Source organism: Cyanistes caeruleus, unplaced genomic scaffold (assembly GCF_971803275.1).
Source record: "Cyanistes caeruleus unplaced genomic scaffold, bCyaCae1.hap1.1 HAP1_SUPER_30, whole genome shotgun sequence".
Classification (NCBI taxonomy): domain Eukaryota; kingdom Metazoa; phylum Chordata; class Aves; order Passeriformes; family Paridae; genus Cyanistes; species Cyanistes caeruleus.
In genome coordinates this window covers 1,864,582-1,891,157 of record NW_028256295.1, presented here as the reverse complement: position 1 = coordinate 1,891,157, position 26,576 = coordinate 1,864,582, and the positions used below count along the sequence as shown (strand labels likewise).

The window sequence follows — 26,576 nt, the reverse complement described above, 5'->3', positions numbered from 1 at the left end:
CGTCCGAGCTGCAGGTGCTCTGGGCGAATGTACACGGCTCGGGAGCACTTGGGGGGAACCTGCGGAGCTGTAACCGGGCTCTTTAGGTCGCGGGGCACGGCAGGAGGTTTGGGCGTGGAACTGTGTTGTGGGATGATGGGAGATGAATTCCCAGCAGTGGCTGGAAGGGGAATCTGTGGGGTCGGGAGCATTCAGGGATCCAGGGACACTTTGGGGGGCCTCGAACGGGCACTGAGGGGGCACTCGGGGATCCTGAAGGATCTGGGGGACACATGGGACATATGGGGGGCGATCCCGGGGTTCTGGGGAGTGCAGGGCATATTCCCAGTTCCTCACAACCTGGTCTCAGTTGCCCCCTGGAGGCTCCTACTCACTGCCACTCTGATCTCAGTCTGATCCCAGTATGATGTCAGTACACAGCCAGTGCAATCTCAGCCACTGACAGGATGATCCCAGTACAAACCAGTCCCTGCCAGTGCTGCCACTCCTGGGATCCCCCAGCCCTCTCTGTGTTCCCCGGTCCCACATCTCCCCAGAGGAGCCCCAAGGGCTGGCAGTCCCCAGCCAGGGTCCCCAGCCAGCCCCAGGTTGGATCTGCAGCCCCCAATTTTCCCAGTTTCCCTCTCCTTTTCCCCGGGCCGGGTTCCCCCCGTCCCCAGCGGGTGGGAGCAGCGGAGAGCCCCGCGCTGCCCATCCCGACCTGTCCCGGCTCCATCCCCGCTCCTGCCGTGGGCTGTGAGGGGTTTGGGAACGGGGCACCGAGGGTGTCACTGCTCCTGGGGGAGGAGGGAGGAAGAAGGAGAGAGAGAAGGGATGGAAGTAGGAGAAGGAGGTGGGGTTAGGGAGGAAGAGGAGGAGGAAGGATGGAAGGGGAGGAGAGGGAGGAAGAGGAGGGACAAAGGAGGATCACGGAAAGGAGAAGGAACCACAAGGTTGAGCACTCATTGAATTCATAGCCCCCTCCTGTGGGATCATCACCCACCATCCCACAGGTGATGGGGGAGTGGGAGCTTTGCCCGGATATCCTGGGGGGGTCCCTGGGTTGGGTTTATTTTGCGGGGGGGAATGTTTGGAGAATGTGGAACTCCAAAGCTGAGTGGAAAATCCTACTTGGGGGGACACTGGGGGGTCTCACCATCCCTAAGTGGGGAAATGGAAACAGGGGGAACTTTTTGGATTCCTGGCACTCCCAGCAGCCTGGGGATGGTAGGGACCGAGCAGACAGGTTGTCCCCAGTACAAGCTTGACTCCCAGCAGCTGGGACAGGCGGGAACCCTTGAACCTTCTCTCCTTGAAGACAGGGGAGACTAGAGATGGGGAACTCCTGGGAGGCATTTTCAGAGCTGAATATTGGTGTTTTTTGGAGGTTTTATGGACCCCAGATGTCCGGTGACTTCTAGAGATGAGCTTGGACAGAGGGACCTGCAAACTCAATGTCCTCATCCCTTGTATTTCCTCAAACCAGGATTTCCTATTCCCAAACCTTGGCTGGATGGAGAAGGAGGCTGTGAGGAAGAGGAAGATGTCCCAGGACACCCAGGCAGGTGAGGAGGAAGTCAGTGCCCCTTTCCCCCTCTCTCCTGCTCCATCTCCCAGCCCAGCCTGGCCCCCGGCTGCAGGACAACCCCGCTGCCGACGCCGTCCTGCCGGGGACGCACTGGGGGGATCTCCTTCCCCTTCCCTCTGGCACGGAGGCAAATCCCATCCTCTCCTTGTCCTTCCTCCCCCAGACAAGGAGCTGAGGATGGAGACCAGGGACGACAAATCCCCACAGGAGAAGCTCATGGAAGAGGCCATTTTGAGCAGCTCCACGGCACAGGAATCCAATGGGGAGGAAAATCCCCAGAGATCCCGCAGGAGGAGGGGCTCCAAACGCTGCCTAGGGTGCTCTGAGGAGGAAAGACACACCCTGTGCTGGGAAGGCGGCCGGAGATCCAGCCGGGGCTCTGAGCTGGTGGTCCATGAGCAGCTTCAGGATGGGGAGAAGCGCTACAAGTGCTTGGAGTGTGGGAAGAGCTTCAGCCAGAGCAACAGCCTGATCTGTCACCAGATGATCCACACTGGGGAATGGGCCTATGAGTGTGAGGAATGTGGGAAGGGCTTCAGCTGGAGCTCCCAACTCATCATCCACCAGCGCATCCACACTGGGGAGAGGCCCTACGAGTGTCCCCAGTGTGGGAAGAGGTTTCAGAGCAGCTCCACTCTCCTCAGGCACCAGCGGATTCACAGAGATGAGAGGCCCTTCCGCTGCCCTGACTGTGGGGAGGGCTTCAAGCGCAACTCCACCCTCATCACCCACCGGCGCATCCACACTGGGGAGAGGCCCTACAAGTGTGGGGAATGTGGGAAGAGCTTCAGCCGGAACTCCAGCCTGATCTGCCACCAGAGGATCCACACCGGGGAACAGCCCTATGAGTGTGAGAAATGTGGGATGACCTTCAGATGGAGGTCCCATCTGACCATCCACCAGATGATCCACACTGGGGAGAGGCCCTATGAGTGTCCCGAGTGTGGGAAGAGGTTTCAGACCAGCTCCCATCTCCTCGAGCACCAGCGGATTCACACGGATGAGAGGCCCTTCCGCTGCCCCGACTGCAGGAAGGGCTTCAAGCACAACTCCCACCTCATCACCCACCGGCGCATCCACACTGGGGAGAGGCCCTACGAGTGTGGGGAATGTGGGAAGAGCTTCAGCCACAGCTCCAGCCTCAACACCCACAAACGCCTCCACACTGGGGAGACACCCTACGAGTGTCCCCTGTGTGGGAAGAGCTTCACCTGGAGATCTAGCTTGACCCAACACCAACGGCAGCACCAGTAAGGGAAGCTCTGCAAATGCCCCAAAGTACAGGAAGAGCTTTGTGCACTGCTCCAGCTTCATCCCCCCTTGGAAAATTCAAGTTTGGCAGAGACATGGTGATCCATGTTCCCTGTGATCCATGCTGGGGAGACACCTGTACCTTTTCCTGCCTATGGCAATGACATGATGTGGGATCAAAGAACGTGAGGGTCTGGCCATGGCCCTTTTGTTATATTCAATCCCATCTCAGGTCATTGCCAGGGGCAGGTGTTGGGGGTTAGGTGTCTTTTTTTTTTTTTAATTCTGGATTGCCTGTGGAATTTTTACCCATTAGTTGTGGGGACAGCCTAACTGTGGGTACTTGGTGGGTGCTTGAAAAAAGACAAAGAGTTTGGCTGGGCCCAGGGAGGGAAGGGGGGCAGGAAAAGAGGAGAGCGGGGACAGTTTGGTGGGCTTTCTTCAGCTTCAGAGAAGGACACTTTGGGTGCAGAGATGCTGCGGTGGGCACAAGAGAATTTCACCATCATCCAGACGGAGCTGCTGCTGCTTCTTCTTCCCTCTTTGTTGGTAGCCTCGCACCCACTGTCCTGCCAGGACGTGTGGCAGTGCCAGGCACCGCCGCGGAGCTGCTGATCCACCTCAGCCACCGGCCCAGGATCTCAGCTCATCCCTGCTGTTCCAGCTGAGTGTTCCTCAGAGCCCTGCAGGAGCACCGGGACTGCCCGCCCGAGGGGGTTTGTGAAACAAAGCCTCTCCTCCATCCCGTCTCAGCCGAGAAAGCTGTCATGGGGTCCCTGGTTCTGTTTTCTTGCTAATGCTGTAGTTATTGTTGTTTGTTTGCCTGGTTATAAATTCTAATAAAGAACTGTTATTCCTATCCTCAGATCTCTGCCTGAAAGCACCTTGATTTCAGAATTATAATAATTCAAAGGGAGGGGGTCTACATTTTCATTCCAGGGGAGGCCCCTGCCCTCCCTAGCAGACACCTGTCTTCCAAAACAAAGACAGATGGGGAGTTTCTCCATCCTCCTTATCTCTGTGGGGCCAGCAGTGCTCTTGGTTCCTCATGCTCTTTTTGTGGGGCCTTTTGTGTCTGTGCCCCTCCAACTTAGGGGGACAGTATATTTGCTGCCCCCTTTCTGCTTCTGGGAAGCCTGTGCGGGCTCTTTGTCCCTCTCTGATTTGGGGGGTGCCAGTGTTGTCACCATCCTGGCCGCCCCCGGCCGCTCTTTGCCCTTTGCCAGGCCAGGGGTGTTCTCTGTCCCCTTGCAATTTGTGGGACTGGCACAGGCACAATTCCCCTCCTCTTTGGGGGGCCTGGCAGTCTCCCCTTCCCCCTCTGACTTGGGGGCTGCTGTGGGCTCCATCCATCACTTATTTTAGGTTGCCAGGTATTTATCTCCCTTCAGTTTGGGGGGCCCGGGGATCGCCTCCATCCTTCTCCAGCTTTGAGGGGCCTGGGAGAAGTCTCTGAGTTCCATCGATTTGGGGGGACTGGTGCAGGCTCCACCCCCCTCTGATTTTGAGGGACAACCTGGAGGAAAGGCACCAAAATCTTGACAAAGGCTGAAGAGAACACTCTGATTACCCCTTTTGCTAAGAGGTTCCCTTAGCTGAAGTTGCTAACCAGGACAAAACTTCCAGGCCCGCAGTGGGTTTTGGGTTGTTTTATTTCCTGGGCCCTCAGTCCTGCGTGGGACACGGGAACTGGGTGCTGCAGAGGCTGCGCCAAGGCATCAGAAATGCCTGCCCAACACCCAAGGGTGGTAGAAGATCTGCTCCAGCACTGGCCGGTCCATGGGGTGCTTGGACAAACACCAGCGGATCAGATGTTGGCACTCTGGGGAGAGAAGGCAGAAAGCGGCGCTCACTTGCAGAAGGCTCCTGCCCAGCTGCTCCCGGCGCCTGCAGAAGCCGGGCCACGCTGCGTGTGCTGGGAGCTGCCCTTGGCGGGAGAGCGGCACGGCAGGACAAGCGTCCCCTCCTTCAGCCAAGCGTGCCACACCCAGCCTGCCACGGGCCACCTGCTGCAGCCGGCCCTTGAGGGCACATGGACGTCCCACGCAGCTGCGGGAGGGCCGGGCTGGGCTGCGCGGTGCCACCTGCCAAAGCCTGCCTTCTTCAGGCTGCGTACCAACCTGGAGAGACCTCCTGCGGGAAGAAGAGCTGCCCCAACACGGTGTCACGCTCGTTCTCGAAGGGCAGGAACCCGCACACCATCTCAAACAGCAGCACGCCCAGGGACCAGATGGTCGCCCCATTGCCGTGGTAGCAGCGCAGGCCGATCCACTCGGGCGGGCAGTACGTGCGTGTTCCTAGGGGAGACGGGCGGCACTGCTCAGGCGCAGGCTGCTGCCTTCCAGAGCCTGGTGCCAGCCTCCTGCCAAAGGCAGGGGCTGCAGCCATGTCCACAACTTCCCCCCAAGGCCTGCCTGCCTCCCCCTGACAATGGGCCAAAGCCAAGGAACCATTCTGCAAGGCTGAGAACGCCAGCGGAGCAGCCCAAGGCCTTGTGGGCCTGCCAAGCCGAGGAGCCGGGGCCCGGCTTTTGCAGCCCCTTTCTGTCGGCAGGGCCGGCAGCCGGCTCCTGGGGCACAGCACCTGCCCCGTGCCACAGGGCAGCCGGCAGCCGGCTGAATGCCACACCCTGCGGCCCAGGAGGGAATGGGGCTGTGCAGTGCCTGGCACTGGGAGCAGGGCCCACGCTCTGGGCTCACCGGCAAACTATGTGAAGGCCCGCTCCTGGAGGAAGGTGCCGCAACCGAAGTCAATCAGCTTCATGTCGCCAGTCTCTGGGTTGATGAGGAGGTTCTCTGGCTTGATGTCCTGGTGCAGAACGCCACAAGCCGTGCAGTGCCATACGGCCTCTCTTAGGGATGGAGGCTGTCAGAGATAGCAGAGGCTCCTGGCACCATGGACGTTCTCTGACCGCCTGAGCTTCTTGCACAGATGGCGGGTCTTCTCTGCTGTGCCATCCTTGCAAGGCTTGAGGCTCTCCCAAGGATGGCCAATCTTGCTGGGAGCATCCTCCTGAAGGGATGGCGGCTTCTGGAGAAGCTAGGCAAGCCACAGCAGGGCAGGTGGCCTCACCTCATCAGCTTCTCCAGTTCTTTTCACAACGCCTGCCACATCCCAAAGTAGAGCGGCACAGATGTCCCATTGAGTGCCCAGTGCCGGATCATCACTTCCTGCAGCTCTTGGGCCACTGCCATGCAGGGACCACCACTGCTGGAGCTCTCCAGAGGGCTTGCGGGAGCACCTGGCCGCCGGCGAGGGGTGGCCCGAGGCCTGGAGAACCTGGGAGCCGCAGGGGCTGCTTGGTTCCTCCATGGGCCTCTGGGCCTAACCCTGGGGTGCTTCCTCGTCTGCCGCCTCCGTGGTTTCCAGTGGCCACCGGCCCAGCAGACAGCCACAGCGGCCAGCAGCAGGACAAGGGCAGGCATCAGGACGCCACCGTCACCCATGGCTACGGCACGTCCCATGGCGACTGCACTGGCAGCTGCGGGGGCTGGCCCGGTTTATATAGGGCTGGCATGGTGATGTCACAGTGCTGTGGGCAGGACAGCTGTGTGACATCACAGCCCTGCATCACACCAGAGCTTAACCCCTTTGTGACATCACGGCCCTGCATCACAGCAGCCCTCACCAGTTCCATGGGAATGAGAAAGGGGCTCCCTGTGGGCACTCGAGCACCCTCTGGAGCAGAGGAGAAGGAAGATTCTTGTCTAAATAGGACACGGGGATGAGGAGGGGAACGGTGATGGTGTCACCTCCTGGCTGGCAGAGCATGGGACATGGATTGTCCAGTTCGGGATTGCAAAGTCCATGGACAGGACAAGCCCTGCTTAGCAACATGGAAACCATCGGTGTGCTGTCCACTACATTCCCATGCTGAATCTGAAGTTGGATTCAAATCCAGCTCTGTGCCTCTTTCTGGGAATTAAATGGATCCTATCCCATTGAAAAACCAGTACCTTTAATACTTTAGGGATCTCTGACTTCAGGGAATTGAGGTGCAAATAAAATGAAAGGGTATGATGGAGTTTGTGTCCACCTAAAATTAACACTTTAATGAGAAATAAAATAAGGACAACGCCCATAAACCGTGCGCAGTATAGGGACAAACTGCAAAGACTGGGACTACGGGCAGACACAAAAATATATAGGGTAGGTCTGAGGACAGAGTCTGAGGGCATGGGTCCAACCACAAACTGGGGTTAGAAATATGCAAAATACTGCAACAAATAACAACCAATCAGGGGAGAGAACCAGGAACATTCTAGAAACATAATCTTATAAGGGGTGAGTCGATTAACATATTAACTGCCATAAGCCCTTTCTCTTTGCCACAACTTAAACAAATGCTTCCCAAGGCTTGAACTTAATCCCTCTTTTTTTTCTGGGTGAAATTCGGCTGGCTTGGATCCCCAGCGAGGCACATTCCCTTATCACATTAGTCTGTTCTTCACCCAACACTCCCTGTCCCCGTTCATTTCACACTGGGATTTCTGCTCCAGAAGGATTCTCTGAGGGACACAATTAAAAGTCTCTCATGGAATGGGCAGATCCAGATTTAACAAGTGGGAAAGAGTTTAACCCCACTATCTGTTTAACTGGTCCCGAGGGTGGAGACCTGAAGGAAACGAATGACTGGATTCAGGTCATAGATCTGCAGGTGCCAAGGAGATATTAAATTATCCTCCTTGGAATTAAAGCTGGGTGTTGCCGCCTGTTAGTTTACTTTCATTAAGTCTGCTTGTTCACCTTCGTTGAGTTTAGAGTTGGTTTGCCCCAGTTACTCCCCACTATCCCGATATAGTTTGTTCCCAGTTGCCTGTCATTGTAAACCTCTCCCCTCTTTCCAGATTGTTCCCCATCCATCACTTTGGTCCTACCCCCAAGCCCTATCAGTCTATGTACACCACACCTTTTGTTCTGGTTCCTTCCCTGCTCATCACCCCTTACTCGATGCCCTATTGGTTGTATAGCTATCCTCCCTCCCCCAAGTCCCTACCAGTGGATTTGTGTATTGTAACCCCTTCCCACAACACCTCCCCTGCTGCCATATCATTGGTTGTTGTATGAGCCGCCCACGGGCTTTAAAACCTGGCGCACAGAGGTGCCCAGGGTCTCGGCTCAGACTTTCTCCTCGAGATCCCAGCCCTGTCCCTCATCGCCTTCTCCCTGCACCTGCTAGAATAAACTTGTTCCTGGGAAATTGGAGGACTCCGAGCACTCTCCCTTTACTGCACCTCGTGTCGCCCTGCATACTATAGAGCCCAAGCCCAAAGGAGCTCTAGAGGTTCCAGGTCGAGCCACACAGTGCTCACCTGGTTCCCCACTCCTGCCACCGACGCTTGGCACAAGCTAGCCGGGGCGTGAAGGGCCGAGCGGGCAGCAACAGCTGGGAATTTTTCTTTCTCTGGAGCAGTAAATTAGGATGTTGATGGGCCCCCCTTCTCTGCTCGCTCTGACCCTCCTGCCCCAGCCTCGCTCGGTTCCATTCACGTTCCTCCTGTCAGGAACACTCTCCACACAGATCATGGCTGGGATTCCTTGGATCCTCAGCAGTGTTTTTCCTTGGATTTTAGCCAGGGCTGTCCCTGGTTTTGGGGCAGGCTGGAGCGTGTGGAGCTTTCTGCAGCCACCGTTAGGGGTGTGTGTCTCCCTTTTCCCCAGCAATTTCCATCTGTCTTCCCATTACCGACGTTTCTCCTCTCCACCTCTTCCAGCTCCATGCCATGTTGACAGGAGCTCAGAAAGAGCAGGAAAACAGAAACAAGCTCCACAGTGAATTCCTGGAAGAAAAATCCATCGATGGCAGGGAGGCTGCTGTGGCTCCTTCCTGAAAATCGGGGCTGTTGGGAGCACGGCACAGGGTGTCCCAGGACTTAGAGCTGGACACTGAACCCTCCTGGATCTCCTTGGCACCCATCCCTGGTCAGGATGGTCCTGGATATCCTCCTGCATCTGCCCCAGGACGGTCCCTGCTCCCTGGGGCGGGATGGGATGGGTAGAGGACAAGGAATGAAGATCAGGAGAAGAATACAGAGATGCTTCTTGCCACTTCAGCAAGAAATTTGGTGCACTGAAAGCTCAGCTGGAGATGAAGGTGGCCAAAAATGTGAGGCACAATAAAAATTGACTTGTTAAATCCATTAATAAAAAAAAATTAAAAAATAGAAATTACATCATCCCCTTCCAGGATGTGGATGGTCACCTGACAAACATGGACACAGACACAGTGCAGGTTTTCTAATGTATTTATTGCCTCTGTCTTCAACACTCACCCCTCCCTTCCCAGAGGAAAACACACATTGTACCAAGGGACACTGCAAAGTCCTTGAAGAGGGCAAGCCCTGCTCAGCAGAAACCAAACCACCCCAGACCAAACCACAGCATTCCCATCTTGAATCCAAACCCAGCACGTGCCAGCTCTTGGGAAGAGAGGAACCCCATGGCAGTCAAAACCAGAGCAGTGGGACAAGCATGAGCGCTCTTTGGAAAATCCTGATTTATTTAGAACGGAGGCTCTGCAGAAGTTGGTGAGCTGCTATGAGAAAACTCTTGCAGTCCCCACCAGCCATTTCAGGAGAGCTCCCCAGAGACAGAGGAACTTCACCTCCCTTTGTCTCTGGGGGATCTTCTCTGGCACAGGGGAGTGGTTGTTTGAAGTTGGTGCCACTGCAGAGTCCTCGGAGCCGGGGCTTGACAGAGGTGGCAGCAGCACTCTTCCTGATGTGCTGCCACTTGCTCCAGGGGAGGATTCATTGCAAGGGGCTGAGCTCCGGTTCTGATTTCCAGGCTTTTCCAGGCCATGTTCATGTTCAGGGATGAGCCAGGGCTGTGATCCCTGAATTGGGTGGGGCTGTGATGTCACAAAGGGGTAGAGCTCTGGTGTGATGCAGGGCCGTGATGTCACACAGCTGTCCTGGCCACAGCACTGTGACATCACCGCGCCAGCCCTATATAAACCAGGCCAGCCCCCGCAGCTGCCAGTGCAGTCGCCATGGGACGTGCCGTAGCCATGGGTGACGGTGGTGTCCTGATGCCTGCCCTTGTCCTGCTGCTGGCCGCTGTGGCTGTCTGCTGGGCCGGTGGCCACTGGAAACCACGGAGGCGGCAGACGAGGAAGCACCCCAGGGTTAGGCCCAGAGGCCCATGGAGGAACCGAGCAGCCCCTGCGGCTCCCAGGTTCTCCAGGCCTCGGGTGACCCCTTGCCGGCGGCCAGGTGCTCCCGGAAGCCCTCTGGAGAGCTCCAGCAGCTGCGGTCCCTGCATGGCAGTGGCCCAAGAGCTGCAGGAAGTGATGATCCGGCACTGGGCACACAATGGGACATCTGTGCCGCTCTTCTTTGGGATATGGCTGGCGTTGTGGAAAGAACTGGAGAAGCTGATGAGGTGAGGCCACCTGCCCTGCTGTGGCTCTCCCAGCTTCTCCAGAAGCCGCCATCCCTTCAGGAGGCTGCTCCCAGCAAGATTGACCTTGGGAGAGCCTCAAGCCTTGCAAGGATGGCACAGCAGAGAAGACCTGCCATCCGTGCAAGAAGCTCAGGCTGTCAGAGAACGTCCATGGTGCCAGGAGCCTCCGCTATCTCTGACAGCCTCCATCCCTCAGAGAGGCTCAGCCAGACCTGTCAGCCTGCAGAAGGTGCAGAGCCCAGGGACAGGTCTCCCAGCTCCCTTGGGCCCTTGGACTTCAACAACATGGGCGCATCCCTGAGCACTGCCATGGCCAGGGAAAGCCCGCAGGTCCAAGTGGGAGCCCAGCCCGATCCAGGGGAGCCATCTCAGGAGCAGGTGGAGGAACAGCAAGTGTCCTGAAGCCAGGAGCTGCAGGACCACAGTTCCCAGGTGACGGTGCTGGACGTGCCAGCTGGCAACAGCCCGTGCCTGATGGAGGAGACAATTCTCGAGGGACCAGGGAGTTTCCTCCATCTCCAGGAAGCTGCTCCCATAGAGCCACCAACTACCAACAAGGCTTCTGTACCAGCAGGTGAGACCTGAGGAGCTGTCTGAGGCTGCCATGGGGCTCTGGAGGGGCATTTGTAGGCCAGGCCAGGGCTTCTGAGAGCAGCCTAGAAGCAGGTCAGAGCAAGATGGCTGGCGCTGGCTGGGGCTGCTGCACATGCGGACACTCGGGGGGTTCCTGGCAGCATCAGGCCCTGTGATGGAGGCATTGTCTTCTCCTCACAGCCCGACGGCACCTGTGTTCCAACAGAGATCGTGCTGATGGAGAAAGTGGGCTTTGGCTGCTGCAGAATCATCCAGCTCCTTGACTGGTTCCAGGTGCCCGACAGCTTTGTGCTGGTGATGGAGCATCCGGAGCAATCTTGTGATCTCTTGCACATCCTGCTGGAGCAAGAGTTCCTGAGCGAGGAGGCGGCACGCTGGCTTTTCTGGCAGGTGCTGGAGGCCGTGTGGCACTGCACCGCCTGCGGTGTCCTGCACCGGGACATCAAGCCAGAGAACCTCCTCGTCAACCTGGAGACTGGCGAGATGAAGCTGATGGACTTTGGTTGCGGCACCTTCCTCCAGGAGCGGGCCTGCACACAGTTTGCCGGTGAGCCCAGAGCGCGGGCCCTGCTCCCAGTGCCAGGCACTGCACGGCCCCATTCCCTCCTGGGCCGCGGGGTGCGGCATTCAGCCGGCTGTTGGAGATGGTGTGCGGGTTCCTGCCCTTCGAGAACGAGCGTGACACCGTGTTGGGGCAGCTCTTCTTCCCGCAGGAGGTCTCTCCAGGTTGGTACGCAGCCTGAAGAAGGCAGGCTTTGGCAGGTGGCACCGCGCAGCCCAGCCCGGCCCTCCCGCAGCTGCGTGGGACGTCCATGTGCCCTCAAGGGCCGGCTGCAGCAGGTGGCCCGTGGCAGGCTGGGTGTGGCACGCTTGGCTGAAGGAGGGGACGCTTGTCCTGCCGTGCCGCTCTCCCGCCAAGGGCAGCTCCCCGCACACGCAGCGTGGCCCGGCTTCTGCAGGCGCCGGGAGCAGCTGGGCAGGAGCCTTCTGCAAGTGAGCGCCGCTTTCTGCCTTCTCTCCCCAGAGTGCCAACATCTGATCCGCTGGTGTTTGTCCAAGCACCCCATGGACCGGCCGGTGCTGGAGCAGATCTTCTACCACCCTTGGGTGTTGGGCGGGCATTTCTGATGCCTTGGTGCAGCCTCTGCAGCACCCAGTTCCTGTGTCCCACGCAGGACTGAGGGCCCAGGAAATAAAACAACCCAAAACCCACTGCGGGCCTGGAAGTTTTGTCCTGGTTAGCAACATCAGCTAAGGGAACCTCTTAGCAAAAGGGGTAATCAGAGCGTTCCCCTCAGACTTTGTCAAGCTTTTGGTGCCTTTCCTCCAGGTTGTCCCTCAAAATCAGAGGGGGGTGGAGCCTGCACCAGTCCCCCCAAATCGGTGGGAGACAGAGATTTCTCCCAGGCCCCTCAAAACTGGAGGAGGATGGAGGCGATCCCCGGGCCCCCCAATCTGAAGGGAGATAAATACCTGCCCCTCCCAAGCTAAGAGATGGATGTAGCCCAGAGCATCCCCCAAGTCAGAGGGGGAAGAGGAGACTGCCAGCCCCCCCAAAGAGGAGGGGAATTGTGCCTGTGCCAGCCCCACAAATTGCAAGGGGACAGAGAACACCCCTGGCCTGGCAAAGGGCAAAGAGCAGCCGGGGGCTGCCGGGATGGTGACAACACTGGCACCCCCCAAATCAGAGAGGGACAAAGAGCCCGCACAGGCTTCCCAGAAGCAGAAAGGGGGCAGCAAATATACTGTCCCCCTAAGTCGTAGGGGCACAGGCACAAAAGGCCCCACAAAAAGAGCATGAGGAACCAAGAGCACTGCTGGCCCCACAAGGGTAAGGAGGATGGAGAAACTCCCCATCTGTCTTTGTTTTGGAAGACAGGTGTCTGCTAGGGAGGGCAGGGGCCTCCCCTGGAATGAAAATGTAGACCCCCTCCCTATGAATTATTATAATTCTGAAATCAAGGGGCTTTCAGACAGAGATCTGGGGATAGGAATAACAGTTCTTTATTAGTATTTATAACCAGGCAAACAAACAACAATAACTACAGCATTAGCAAGAAAACAGAACCAGGGGGCCCATGACAGCTTTCTCGGCTGAGATGGGATGGAGGAGAGGCTTTGTTTCACAAACCCCTCGGGCGGGCAGTCCCGGTGCTCCTGCAGGGCTCTGAGGAACACTCAGCTGGAACAGCAGGGATGAGCTGAGATCTTGGGCCGGTGGCTGAGGTGGATCAGCAGCTCCACGGCGGTGCCTGGCACTGCCACACGTCCTGGCAGGACAGGGGGTGCGAGGCCACCAACAAAGAGGGGAGAAGGAGAAAAAGCAGCAGCTCTTTGTGGGTGATGGTGAAATTCTCTTGTGCCCACTGCAGCATCTCTGCACCCAAAGTGTCCTTCTCCGAAGCTGAAGAAAGCCCCCCAAACTTTCCCCGCTCTCCTCTTTTCCTGCCCCCCTTCCCTCCCTGGGCCCGGCCAAACTCTTTGTCTTTTGTCAAGCACCCACCAAGTACCCACAGTTAGGCTGTCCCCACAACTAATGGGTAAAAATTCCACGGGCAATCCAGAATTAAAAAAAAAAAGACACCTAACCCCCAACACCTGCCCCTGGCAATGACCTGAGATGGGATTGAATATAACAAAAGGGCCATGGCCAGACCCTCACGTTCTTTGATCCCACATCATGTCATTGCCATAGGCAGGAAAAGGTACAGGTGTCTCCCCAGCATGGATCAAAGGGACATGGATCACCAGGTCTCTGCCAACCTTGAATTTTCCAAGGGGGGATGAAGCTGGAGCAGTGCACAAAGCTCTTACGGTACTTTGGGGCACTTGCTGGGCTTCCCTTACTGGTGCCTCCGTTGGTGTTGGGTCAAGCTAGATCTCCAGGTGAAGCTCTTCCCACACAGGGGACACTCGTAGGGTGTCTCCCCAGTGTGGAGGCGTTTGTGAGTGTTGAGGCTGGAGCTGTGGCTGAAGCTCTTCCCACATTCCCCACACTCGTAGGGCCTCTCCCCAGTGTGGATGCGCCGGTGGGTGATGAGGTGGGAGTTGTGCTTGAAGCCCTTCCTGCAGTCGGGGCAGCGGAAGGGCCTCTCATCCGTGTGAATCCGCTGGTGCTCGAGGAGATGGGAGCTGGTCTGAAACCTCTTCCCACACTCGGGACACTCATAGGGCCTCTCCCCAGTGTGGATCATCTGGTGGATGGTCAGATGGGACCTCCGGCTGAAGGTCATCCCACATTTCTCACACTCATAGGGCTGTTCCCCGGTGTGGATCCTCTGGTGGCAGATCAGGCTGGAGTTCTGGCTGAAGCTCTTCCCACATTCCCCACACTCATAGGGCCTCTCCCCAGTGTGGATGCGCCGGTGGGTGATGAGGGTGTAGTTCTGCTTGAAGCCCTCCCCACAGTCAGGGCAGCGGAAGGGCCTCTCATCTCTGTGAATCCGCTGGTGTCTGAGGAGAGTGGAGCTGCTCTGAAACCTCTTCCCACACTGGGGACACTCGTAGGGCCTCTCCCCAGTGTGGATGCGCTGGTGGATGATGAGTTGGGAGCTCCAGCTGAAGCCCTTCCCACATTCCCCACACTCATAGGCCCATTCCCCAGTGTGGATCATCTGGTGACAGATCAGGCTGTTGCTCTGGCTGAAGCTCTTCCCACACTCCAAGCACTTGTAGGGCTTCTCCCCATCCTGAAGCTGCTCATGGACCACCAGCTCAGAGCCCTGGCTGGATCTCCGGCCGCCTTCCCGGCACAGGGTGGGTCTTTCCTCCTCAGAGCACCCTGGGATGGGTTTGGAGCCCCTTCTCCTGCGGGATCTCTGGGGATTTTCCTCCCCATTGGATTCCTGTGCTGTGGAGCTGCTCAAATCAGCCTCTTCCACGAGGTTCTGCTGTGGGGATTTGTCCTCCCTGGTCTCCATCCTCAGCTCCTTGTCTGGGGGAGGAAGGACAAGGAGAGGATGGGATTTGCCTCCGTGCCAGAGGGAAGGGGAAGGAGATCCCCCCAATGCGTCCCCGGCAGGACGGCGTCGGCAGCGGGGTTGTCCTGCAGCCGGGGGCCAGGCTGGGCTGGGAGATGGAGCAGGAGAGAGGGGGAAAGGGGCACTGACTTCCTCCTCACCTGCCTGGGTGTCCTGGGAGATCTTCCTCTTCCTCACAGCCTCCTCCTCCATCCAGCCAAGGTTTGGGAATGGGAAATCCTGGTTTGGGGAGAAATACAATTCACGAGCACATTGGGTTAGGGAGTTTGTTCTGCCCAAGTCCATCTCTAGAACTCACCAGCCATCCATAAAAACATCCCAAACACCAAAATTCAGCCCTGAAAATGCCTCCCAGGATTTCCCCATCTCTGGTCTCTCCCTTTTGGTGTTCAGGGGTTCCCCCCGTCCCAGTTCCTGGGGGTCACACTTGTACTGGGGTTCCTCTGTCTGCTCAGTCCCTGCCCTCCCCAGGCTGCTGGGAGTGCCAGGAATCTGAAAAGTTCCCCCCATTTCCATCTCCTCATTTACAGGTGATGGGGCTTTTTGGATTCCTATGGTCCCTTTTCCCCTCATTCTCTGCTTAGGGGTGCAGGTGGTCCAAGGAGTCCCCCCTGCCCCTCTCCAGGCTGTTGAGGGTCCCGTGAATTGTGGTGCTCCCCCTCTCTGTGCTCCCCACTTTGGGGTCCTGGGGGACAGGACCTTCTCCTCCAGGCTGCCTCTGAGAGCAGCCGCCACCAGGACCCCCCAATGTCCCCCTAGGGGGTATTCTGCACTCAGCTTTGGAGTTCTTCATTCTCCAATCATCCCCCCTAAAAACCCAACCCAGGGACCCCCCAGGGTATCTGGGCCAAACTCCCCCTCCCTGGTCACCTCTGGGATGGGGGGTGATGATCTCACAGGTGGGGGCTGTGAATTCAGGGAATGTTGGACCTTGTGGTTCCTTCTCCTTTCCCTGATCCTCCTTTGTCCCTCCTCTTCCTCCTGCTCCTCCTCTCTAACCCCACCTCCTTCTCCTACTTCCATCCCTCCTCTTCCATCCCTCCTCCTCCTCCTCCCCCAGGAGCAGTGACACCCTCGGTGCCCCGTTCCCAAACCCCTCACAGCCCACGGCAGGAGCGGGGATGGAGCCGGGACAGGTCGGGATGGGCAGCGCGGGGCTCTCCGCTGCTCCCACCCGCTGGGGACGGGGGGAACCCGGCCCGGGGAAAAGGAGAGGGAAACTGGGAAAACTGGGGGCTGCAGATCCAAGCTGGGGCTGGCTGGGGACCCTGGCTGGGGACTGCCAGCCCTTGGGGCTCCTCTGGGGAGATGTGGGAGGGGGGAACACAGAGAGGGCTGGGGGATCCCAGGAGTGGCAGCACTGGCAGGGACTGGTTTGGACTGTGGTAACTGGAACCTTACTGGGGTAACTGGGAATGATTGGGAATGAGCACAAGCATGCTGAGGGCACATGGGATATACTGGGAGTGTCTGTGACCATCCTGGGGAAATTGAAATCACGCTGGGAACAACGGGAACCATGCTGGGGACAACTGGGAACAACTGGGATTGACTGGGTCTGCACTGGGGGCAACTGGGCATGACTGGAACCATGCTGGGAGGGTCTGGGATCATCTGGGGAGGGACTGCAACTATACTGGGATTAAACTGGGTGCAACTGGGATCACACAGAAAGGAACAGGGAGTGACTGGAACCATGCTGAGGTCCTACTGGGATCACAGTGGGAGCAGCTGGGCCATGCTGAGAGAGACTGCTACCGTACTGGCAGCAACTGGGACTGCACTCAGGGTGACTGGGAGTGTCTGGGAGCAACTGGGATCAGGCTGGAAGCACCTGAGGAGTGACTAGGAGCAACTGGGATAGACTGGGAGAGACTGAAACCACAGCGCAGGTAAATGGGAGCAACTGGAAGCACGCTGGATAATCCTGGGAGCAGCTGTGCCCATGCTGGGGTCATACTGGGATCCTACTGGAACTAGCTGGGATCATACTGGGGGTGACTGCAAAGGTGCTGGCTGGGACTGGAACCATGCTGGAGGTGACTGGGAGCAACTGGGCCCATCCTGGGAGTGACAGGGAGTCACTCTGGCCATGACTGGAACCATACTGGGAGTATCTGGGAGTGACTGGAACCATACTGGGGGTGGCTGGCACAACAGCTCATACTGGGAGTGGCTGAGATTGTAGTGGGAGTGACTGGGATCATCCTGGAAGTGACTGGAACCATACTGGGAGTGACAATGGCTCCTACAGGGATAGCACTGGGAACCACTGGGATTACAGTGGGTGTGAATGGAACCTGACTGGGGGTTACTGGGAGCTACTGGGCCCATGCTGGGAGGAAAATGTGGACACATTGGGAGCAACTGGGATCAACTGGAAGGTACTGGAACCATGCTGAGGCGACTGAGACCACAGCTGGGATCATACTTGGAGTAAGTGTGAGTAACTGGGAAAGAATGGGATCATTCTGAGGTAACCAGAACCTTGCTGAGGCAACTGGGATATACTGGGAGTGTCTGTGACCACACTGGGAACAGCTGGAACCACAGTGGGGCAACTGGGAGTGAGTGGAACCGTGCTGAGATGGACTGGGACTATTCCAGGGACAACTGGGATCATACTGGTAGGAACTGGGAAGAATTACAACTATTCTGGGATCACACTCAACTGGGATCATACTGGGATCACAATGGGAGCAGCTGGGTCCCTGCTGGCTGAGACTGGGATCCCACTGAGGGTGACTGGAATCATACTGGGATTGACTGGGAGTGGCTGGGAACAACTGGAATCATGCTGAGAGCAACTGGGAGGAGCTGGGAATGACTGGGAGCATGCTGGGGCTGACTGGGATATACTGGGAGAGACAGGGAGTCCCAGGGATCCCACTGGAGGCTACTGGGGTCACACTGGCACTGCCAGGGAGCAACTGGGGGCCACTGGCCTCATCCTGGGAGTGACTGGGATTAGACTGGGAGTATCTGAGATCAGACTGGGAGTATGAAGGACACTGGAAAATTGGGGAAAAAATGTGAAAAAAAGCAGGATAAATTAAAGGAAAATAGAAGGGAAAAATCAGGGGAAAAAAGAGAAAAAAATCAGGGTGAAATAAAAAAAATGGAGGAAAAATCAGGAAAAAATTGGGAAAAAAAGGAGAAAACTCAAGGAATAAATCGGAAAAATTGGGGAAAAAATCAGGAAATGAAAGTGGAAAAAATCTTGAAAAAATCAGAAAAAATGGGGGGAAAATTCAGGAAAAATAGGAAAAGAAGGAAAAATCAGGAAAAATCAGGAATAATTGGAAAAAACCTGAGAAAATCAGGAGAAAAATTGGGAAAGAATTTGGAAAAACCAGTAAAAGAAAGAGGCATAAAATCTAAAAATAATAGGAAAAATTGTGAAAAAATTGTGAAAAAATCAGGGAAAACTCAGGGAAATTTGAGAAGAAATTGAAAAAAAAACCTAGAAAAAAATTGGGAAAGGAAGAGAGAAAAATCAGGAAAAAACAGGAAAGGCATGAAAAAAAAATGTGAAAAATTTGGAAAAATCAGGGAAAATATCAGGAAAAGAAAGCTGAAAAGATCCTGGGAAAAATCAGAAGAAATCAGGAAAAAATTCGGAAAAAAAGTGGAAAAATCAAGGAAATGTTTGAGAAAGCTTGCAAAAAAATCAGGAAAAGTATTGGGAAAAAATCAGAAAAAATGTGGGTGAATCAGGAAAAGAAATGGTGGAAAAAATTGGGAAAAAACAAAAAAATCAAGGGAAAAATGAGGAAAAGAAACGGGGACAAAACCTGGGAAAATGGGAAAAAATTGGGAAAAAGCCAGGAAATATTTAAGAAATGAACAGGCAAAATTTAGGAAAAATTTGGAAAAAATGGGGAAAAATTGGGACAGATCAGAGGGAAAAATCAGGAAAAAAAAAATGAAAAAAATTGGGGGAAAATCAGCAAAAAAATTGGGAAAAAGCAGGGAAAAATTGGGAAAACAATGAGAAAAAACAGAAAAATCAGGGAAAAATTTGAGAAAAAGTTGGGAAAAAGACAGAAAATTTTGGGAAAAGAAGATGGAAAAATCAGGAGAAAAATCAGGAAAATTCGATAAACTGGGAAAAATTGGGAAAAATTGGGAGAAAAAGGAGGGAAAAAAATCAGAAAAAATCAGAAAAAAAAAGAGGGGAAAATTAGGAAAAAACTGGGGGAAAACAGGTAAAAATGCGGAGAAAACAGAAAAAAGCAGGAAAAAATGGGGGAAAAAAGAGTGAAAAATTGGAAAATATATTGGGAAAAAATGGGAAAAATCTGGGACAAGTGAGTAAAAGATATAGAAAAATAATCTGGAAAAATCAGAAAAAAGCAGGAAGAAATGGGAATAAAAAATGGAATAAAAATGGAAAAAAACTGGAAAAAAACAGGATGAAATTCCCCCTATCCCATTTTTCCATGGAATTTTAGGAATTGCCTACCTGGGAGGTTGTAGAAGAATCCGGGGAGTGGGGAAAGGTGGAATTTCAGAAGAGCTGGTCAAAATTTTTGGGAAGGTTGATGGCCCGGTCCTCTTCCAGCTTCCAGAATGTTCGGATGAATCCCACTCCTCCTTCTAGCTAGAAATCATGGGGAAATCACGGAAAAATCATGGAAAAATCACGAGAAAGCTGTGATTCAAATTCATGGAGTTTTGCCCCCAAAGCACCCTTTTTTCCCACCAAAATTTCTATTTTTTCCCCCAAATTTCAATTTTTGGGATAATTAAATGGGGAAGATAGGGGGAAATGGGGAAAAACAGGATGGAAATGGAGGAAGAATGGGGAAAAGTTAGGAAAAACGACAAAAATATGGGGGAAACGTGAGAAAAATGGGAGGAAAAATGGAGCAAAAATGGAGCAAAAATGGAGGAAAATAGGGAAAAAATGGGGGAAAAAATGGGATAAAAATAGGAAAAAAAATTGAGGAAAATGGGATGGAAATGGAGGAAAAACTGGGAAAAATGGGAGAAATGGAAGAAAATTGGGATAAAATTGTGGAAAAATGAGATAAAACCAGGATAAAAATGGGGGGGAAAAATGGGGAAAACTGGGATAAAAATAGGAATAAAAATGGTAAAAATGAGGCAAAAATGGAGGAAAAATGGAAAAAAATGGGGAAAATAGGAGTAAACATGGGGAAAAACTGGAAGAAAATGGAGCAAAAATAGCATAAAATGGGGAAATAATAGATTAAAAATGGAAAAAAATGGGAAAAACAGGAAAACATGGGAAACAATTTGAGTAAAAATGGAGGAAAAATAGGAAAAAAATCAGAAAAACTGGGAAAAAATGAGGACAAATGAGATTAAAAAAGGGGGAAATTGAGGGAAAAAGGAAAAAAAAGGGGGAAAATTGGGGAAAAATAAAAAATAGGATAAAAATTGGGAAAATTGTTATGAAAATGGGATAAAATTAGAAAAAATAGAGCAAAAATGGGATAAAACTGTGGAAAATGGGATAAAATGGAGACAAATTGTACTCTAATAGGGAATGACTGGGAGTGACTTGGCTTATCGTGGGGTGCACAGGAAACTGGAGCCACACGTGGGGAGCAACTGGGCAATGCTGGGAGCAGCCACTGCCGGCACCGGGAGCCCCGAACCCCTTTCCCGGCCATGCCGGACCCGCATCCCCCCGGCCCCTTTGCCGGGGCTCTGCCGCCACCGCCACCGGGACCCCCCAAAAACACCTCCCGGGGACCCCCGGGGTGCCCCCGAGGGGCATCTGCGGCTCGGCTCTGGAGCCCTGCCATCCCCAAACATCCCCCCCAAAAACCCCAAAGCCAGGGAGCCCCGGGGGATTTGGGGCGAGCTCCCCCTCCCCGGGCACCTGCGGGATGGGGGGCGATGGTCCCGAAGGAGCTGCAGATGCAGAGAGCGGGGAGCGCAGGTGGAGCCTCCTCTGCCTGCTCCAGCTCTTCCTCCTCCTGCTCCTCCTCTTCCTCCTCCTGCTCCTCCTCTTCCTCCTCCTCTGTCCCTCCTTTGTCCCTGTGCGTGGTTCGGAGCCCTCGGGTGAGCGGGGCCGGGCCGGGACACGATGGGAAAGGGCTGGGTCCCCCCCAAACCGAGCTGGGGGCAGCGGAGCTTTGGGGGAACAATGGGAACGGGGCGGGACAGGGGAACAGGGGGAGGTGGGAGCACTGAGGGTCCCCCAGTTCACCCCAGGAGCCCCAAGCCCCGTCCCAGCCCCCCCAGTTCCCCCCGCAGCCCCGGCTGAGGGGGGCTCAGCCCAGGAGCCGCCGTCGTTCGGGGCTCCCCCGAGTGCAGGAACGGGAGAGTTCCCGGCTCGGGGAGGCCCCAGCACAGGAGGGGATCTTGTCCCTCTTCCAGGGCCTTCCAGGGTCTTCAGGCCCCTCTCAAGAGGAGTTTTTCTCTTTTTCAGGTTTTTTGGGGGGATCCCACCACTACAGGGGTGTTTTTTCCTCCCCATTTTAGGGTGTTTGTGCGGCCGCAGCCCCACAAGCCCCTTTGGAGGGGGGATCATGACGGCTTTAAGTGACATTTTTAGGGGTGTCCCCACCCCAAGCCCCTGTAGGGGATGTTTTGTCCCCCAGGGTGGATTTTGGGGGTTCTCTCTACCATGGCCGCTTTAAGGGCCCCCGGTGTTGTCGGGTCCCACTGTAACTCCTCTTAAAAGGGCAACACCGCTCCCGTTGGTTCCGGCAGTGGAGCCCGGGAGGGGTTGGGGGTCCCGGGAGGGGTTTGGGGGTACCTGGGTGATGCCGATGAAGGCGATGGGGTCCCCATGCTGGGTATAAACCTTTGTGAGGGGTTCCTGGGGTTTTTCAGAAGTTCTGGGTGTTTTTGGGGCCATGGTTGTTTTTTGGGAGTTCTCAAGGGGGTTTACAGGGGTCCTGATGAGGGAATTTGGGCGATCCCAGGGATGGAGTTTGGGGTCCCAAGGCTGTTTTGGGGAACCTGCTGGTGATGGAGATGGGGACCCCATGCCAGGTATGAACCTTCTCAATGGCTGTATGGGGTTTTGCGGTTTTGGGGAGTTTTTGGAGCATCCAGGGATGTGTTTGGGATCAGGGGAGGTTGGGGTGTCCCGGGGGCTTTGGGGGTTCTCGGCAGGTTTGGGGGTACCTGGGCCATGCGGGTGGCAGTGCTGGGGACCCCGTGCCGGGTTTGAACCTTCTCACTGCCCATGGGCAGCGTCAGCGTGTTCAGGGAGATCCTGGGGGGCCCGGGGGGTCACCCCAAATCCCAGGGACCCCAAATGCTGAGGGACCCCCCGAACTGCCCTCGCCGCTGGATCTGCTGCAGGCAGGGGGGCACCAGCACTCGGCCCCCACCCTCCACCATCACAGGGGGGCTGTGGAAGAAATCTGGGGGTGCACGGACAGGTCGGGTGGGACCCCCAAAGTCCTGGGGGATGGGACACAGGGGGACTCCCTTGAATTCCCGGTGTGGGGGGATGAGGCGGGACCCAGGAAGAGTTTGGGAGGGCTGGGTGGGTCATGGGGGAATGCCCAGGAGTCTTGTGGGTGGTGGGGAGGGCAATGAACAGGGCGATCCCCAGGATGGGCTTGGGGGGGAACCGGATTGGAGCTCCCATGGCAGTGGGATGGGGAGATCTGCCCATGGAATTCCATGGGAATGGCATGGCAGTGAGATCCATCTACAGAATTCTATGGGAATGGGACAGCAGCGGGATCCATTCATGGAGGTCTCATGGGAATGGGATGATGTCTGAGATCCATCCATGGACTTTCCATGGGAATTCCCACATTCCCAAATTTTGCCCTCCTAAATCCCACATTCCCATTCCCATATTCCCATGGGAATTCTGCCCTCCCAACCTTTACACTCCAGCACCTCCCGCCCATATCTGACATATTTCTGGAGACATTCCCTGCAGCTGTGAGCCAGGGAATTCGTTAATCCCTCAGCCTGGATCTCAGGGATCCCCATGGCGGTGCCACAGTTGCCATCGCAGCCCCACAGATCCCCCAGCCCCGGCTCCCCCCGCTCAGCCCCGCTCTGGCTGTGCCGCTGCTGCAGCATCTGCAGCTCCCCGCTGGCCCCGTGCCGGTGCCGCTCCTTGTGCCGGCCCTGGCTATCCCAATATCCCAGCTCTGGCTATCCCAATATCCCAGCCCTGGCTATCCCAATATCCCGGCCCTGGCTATCCCAATATCCCAGCCCTGGCTATCCCAATATCCCAGCTCTGGCTATCCCAATATCCCAGCTCTGGCTATCCCAATATCCCAGCTCTGGCTATCCCAATATCCCAGCCCTGGCTATCCCAATATCCCGGCCCTGGCTATCCCAATATCCCGGCCCTGGCTATCCCAATATCCCAGCCCTGGCTATCCCAATATCTCAGCTCAGGCTATCCCAGTATCCCGGCCCTGGCTATCCCAATATCCCAGCTCTGGCTATCCCAATATCCCGGCCCTGGCTATCCCAGTATCCCGGCTCTGGCTATCCCAATATCCCAGCCCTGGCTATCCCCATATCCCAGCTCTGGCTATCCCCATATCCCAGCTCGGGCTATCCCAAGATCCCAGCTCTGGCTATCCCAAGATCCCAGCCCTGGCTATCCCAATATCCCAGCTCTGGCTATCCCAATATCCCGGCCCTGGCTGTCCCAATATCCCGGCCCTGGCTATCCCAAGATCCCAGCCCTGGCTATCCCAATATCCCAGCCCTGGCTATCCCAATATCCCAGCCCTGGCTATCCCAAGATTCCAGCCCTGGCTATCCCAAGATCCCGGCTCGGCTCCGCCCGGCCCCGCTCGCTGCGGCGGCGCTGGAAGGGGATCCCAGCCAGGGACCCCATGGACATGGACTGCGGGAAGCCCGGGCCGGGCTCCGACAGCGCCGCGTGCAGGGAACGCAGGGAGAGGAGAACTGGGGGGACATTTGGAGATTTGGGATCGGGGGGGTCACGGCTGAAGGAAAGGGGGAACGGGGAGAGCCGGGAAGGGCATTTGGGGAAGCCAGGAGTGACAAGAGGGGAGGCTAGGGCTAGCCAGATGTGGCATGGCTGGAGTTCAGGGCGTTCCTGTACCCAGGAAAGGGAGCTCCAAGGGTCCCCGCTGTCCCCATTGCCAGGACAGGGCAGGGAAAGCCGGGATGGCTGGGAATAGGGGTCGCGGGTGTCCTGAGTGCTGAGGAAAGGAGGGGCTGGCTGCTGGGAGAGGCAGGAATAGGGGTCCGGGGGGTAAATGGGTGAAGGAGAAGGGGGCTCTGGGGGCTGCTTGAGGCGGGATGGCCGGGAAAGGGGTGCAGGCGTTCCTGGTGCCGGATAAGGGGGTGCAGGGTGGGACCCACGGCCGGGAATGGGGGTTCGGTGGGATGGCGGTGCCCAGGAATGGGGGTTTAGGGGCCCCTCGGCGCTCCGGGATGGGCGATCAAAGAGTCCCGGTGCCGGGGCCCCCTCACCTCTCGCCGCCCCCCGGGAGCGCCCCCGGCCCCAGCGCTGGAGCCATCGCGCTGCTCCGCTGCGGCCCCGCCCACAGCCCCAGCCCCGCCCCCAGAGCCGCCTCCGGCCCCGCCATTGGCGCCCCTCTTTGCTGCCCACCAATGTCACACATGGCACTATGATGTCATACAGCCATGCCATGATGTCACAGCCATCTCTGTGATGTCACACAGTCCCCTCTATGATGCCGTAGCTGCTCAGTGACGTCACACAACAAACTCTGGGATGTCACAGCCCCATCTGTGACCTCACACAACCCACTCGGAGCTGTCACACAGCCCCTTTCTGACATTACAGCTGCTCTGGGGCTCCAGGACACAGCCACAGAGGAGCTGCTGGGACACAGCCCCCTCTGGCACATCCCACAGCCCCTGCCAGTGCTGAGCCCCTGGCAGCTCTGTCTGGGCCTGCTCTCTGTGTCCCTGAGCTGCCCTGGCAGGGCCCCAGCCCTGCTGGGCTGTGCTCAGGAGCTGCTCCTGGCCAGAGCTGTCTCCCTGCTGTGGTCTGTTCCCATGGCAACATCTGCCCCATTGTTATGGTCTGGTTCCATGGCAACTATCACAGCCCCTGTTGCTATGGTCAGTCCCTTGGCAGCTCCATGGAGACCCCATGCCAGGGCTGGTTGCCATGGACAACAGCTCAGGCCTGGAGCCAGAGCCTGTTGCCATGGCAACCATTTGCAGTCCCATCCCCAGGCTCATGGGATCACAGAGCCACAGAATTGGCTGAGTTGGGAGGGAGCCATGGGGATCCTCCAGTCCAACTGCTGGCCCTGCACAGGACACCCCAACAATCCCAGCCCGGGCCTGGCAGCGCTGGCCAAACGCTGCTGGAGCTCAGCCAGCCCTGGAGCTGGGAGCCTTCCCTGGGGAGCCTGTTCAGTGCCCCAGCAGCCTCACGGGAAAAACCTTTTCCTCACATCCAGCCTAAACCTGCCCGCCTCAGCTCCAGCCGCTCCCTCCACTCCTGTCCCTGGGCACCAGAGGGAAGAGGTTCCCGCAGCCCCCAGCCAGGGACCCGCTCCCAAGGCTGCTGCCATGGCAACCAGGCCTGGCACCAGCTGGGATGCTCGGTTTCCATGGGCTGGGCTTCAGGAATGGCATTCCCCAATTTCCTGCTCCTGCTGAAAGCGTGCGGCCGCTCGCTTCCCTCCCACCTCCCATGGAAAGCACAAAAGGCAAAGATCCCAGGCTGGGATAAGAACAATTTATTCAGAACAGCAATGAGATAAGGCAAAAACAGGAACAGAAACAATTTTGGTAACAGAAAGGATAAGACAAACCATTCACAGGAAAACTAAACCACCACCGACTGTTTCTTCCTGGACATGCATTTCCTCCTGCCAGGAAAGGACACCCTTCTACTCTGGTGAGAGAGAGGGAGTCTTTTTCCTGCCCCTGGCAATGACCTGAGATGGGATTGAATATAATGACAGGACCATGGCCAGACTCTCATGTTCTTTAATCCCACATCATGTCATTACCATGGGCAGGAAAAGGTACAGGTGTCTTCCCAGCATGGATAACAGGGAACATGGATCACCAGGTCTCTTCCCAATGTCAGTCTTCCAATGTGAGATGAAGCTGGAGCAGTGCACAAAGCTCTTCCTGCACTTGAACCAATCGCAGGGCTTCCCTTACTGGTGCTTCCGTTGGTCTGGTCAATTTAAAGCTCCGGGTGAAGCTCTTCCCACACTGTACACATGTGTAGGGCCTCTCCCCAGTGTGGATGCGCCGGTGCCTGATGAGGTGGGAGTTGTACTTGAAGCCCTCCCCACAGTAGGGGCAGCGGAAGGGCCTCTCATCCGTGTGAATCCGCTGCTGCAGGACGAGATTGGAGCTCCTCTGAAACCTCTTCCCACACTCGGGACACTCGTAGGGCCTCTCCCCAGTGTGGATGCGCTGGTGGACGTTGAGTTGGGAGATGCAGCTGAAGCCCTTCCCACTTTGCCCACACTCGTGGGGCCATTCCCCAGTGTGGATCATCTGGTGGCAGATCAGGCTGTTGCTCCGGCTGAAGCTCTTCCCACACTCCAAGCACTTGTAAGGCTTCTCCCCATCCTGAAGCTGCTCATGGACCACCAGCTCAGAGCCCCGGCTGGATCTCTGGCCGCCTTCCCGGCACAGAGTGGGTCTTTCCTCCTCAGAGCACCCTGGGAAGGGTTTGGAGCCCCTCCTCCTGTGGGATCTCTGGGGATTTTCCTCCCTGCTTGACTCCTGTGCTGTGGAGCTGCTCAAAATGTCCTCTTCCACGAGGTTCTGCCGTGGGGATTTGTCCTCCCTGGTCTCCATCCTCAGCTCCTTGTCTGGGGGAGGAAGGACAAGGA

General features: G+C 56.2%; 1 protein-coding gene across 1 annotated transcript in view; it reads left to right on the top strand.

The window, feature by feature from the left end:
- The window catches only part of LOC147645273 (uncharacterized), a 268,783-nt gene that overhangs the window by 152,481 nt on the left and 89,726 nt on the right, over positions 1 to 26,576 (top strand). The window contains 1 exon segment of the mRNA XM_086874765.1: positions 2,017 to 2,520. Within this exon segment, the coding sequence (XP_086730891.1) occupies positions 2,017 to 2,520 (504 nt within the window).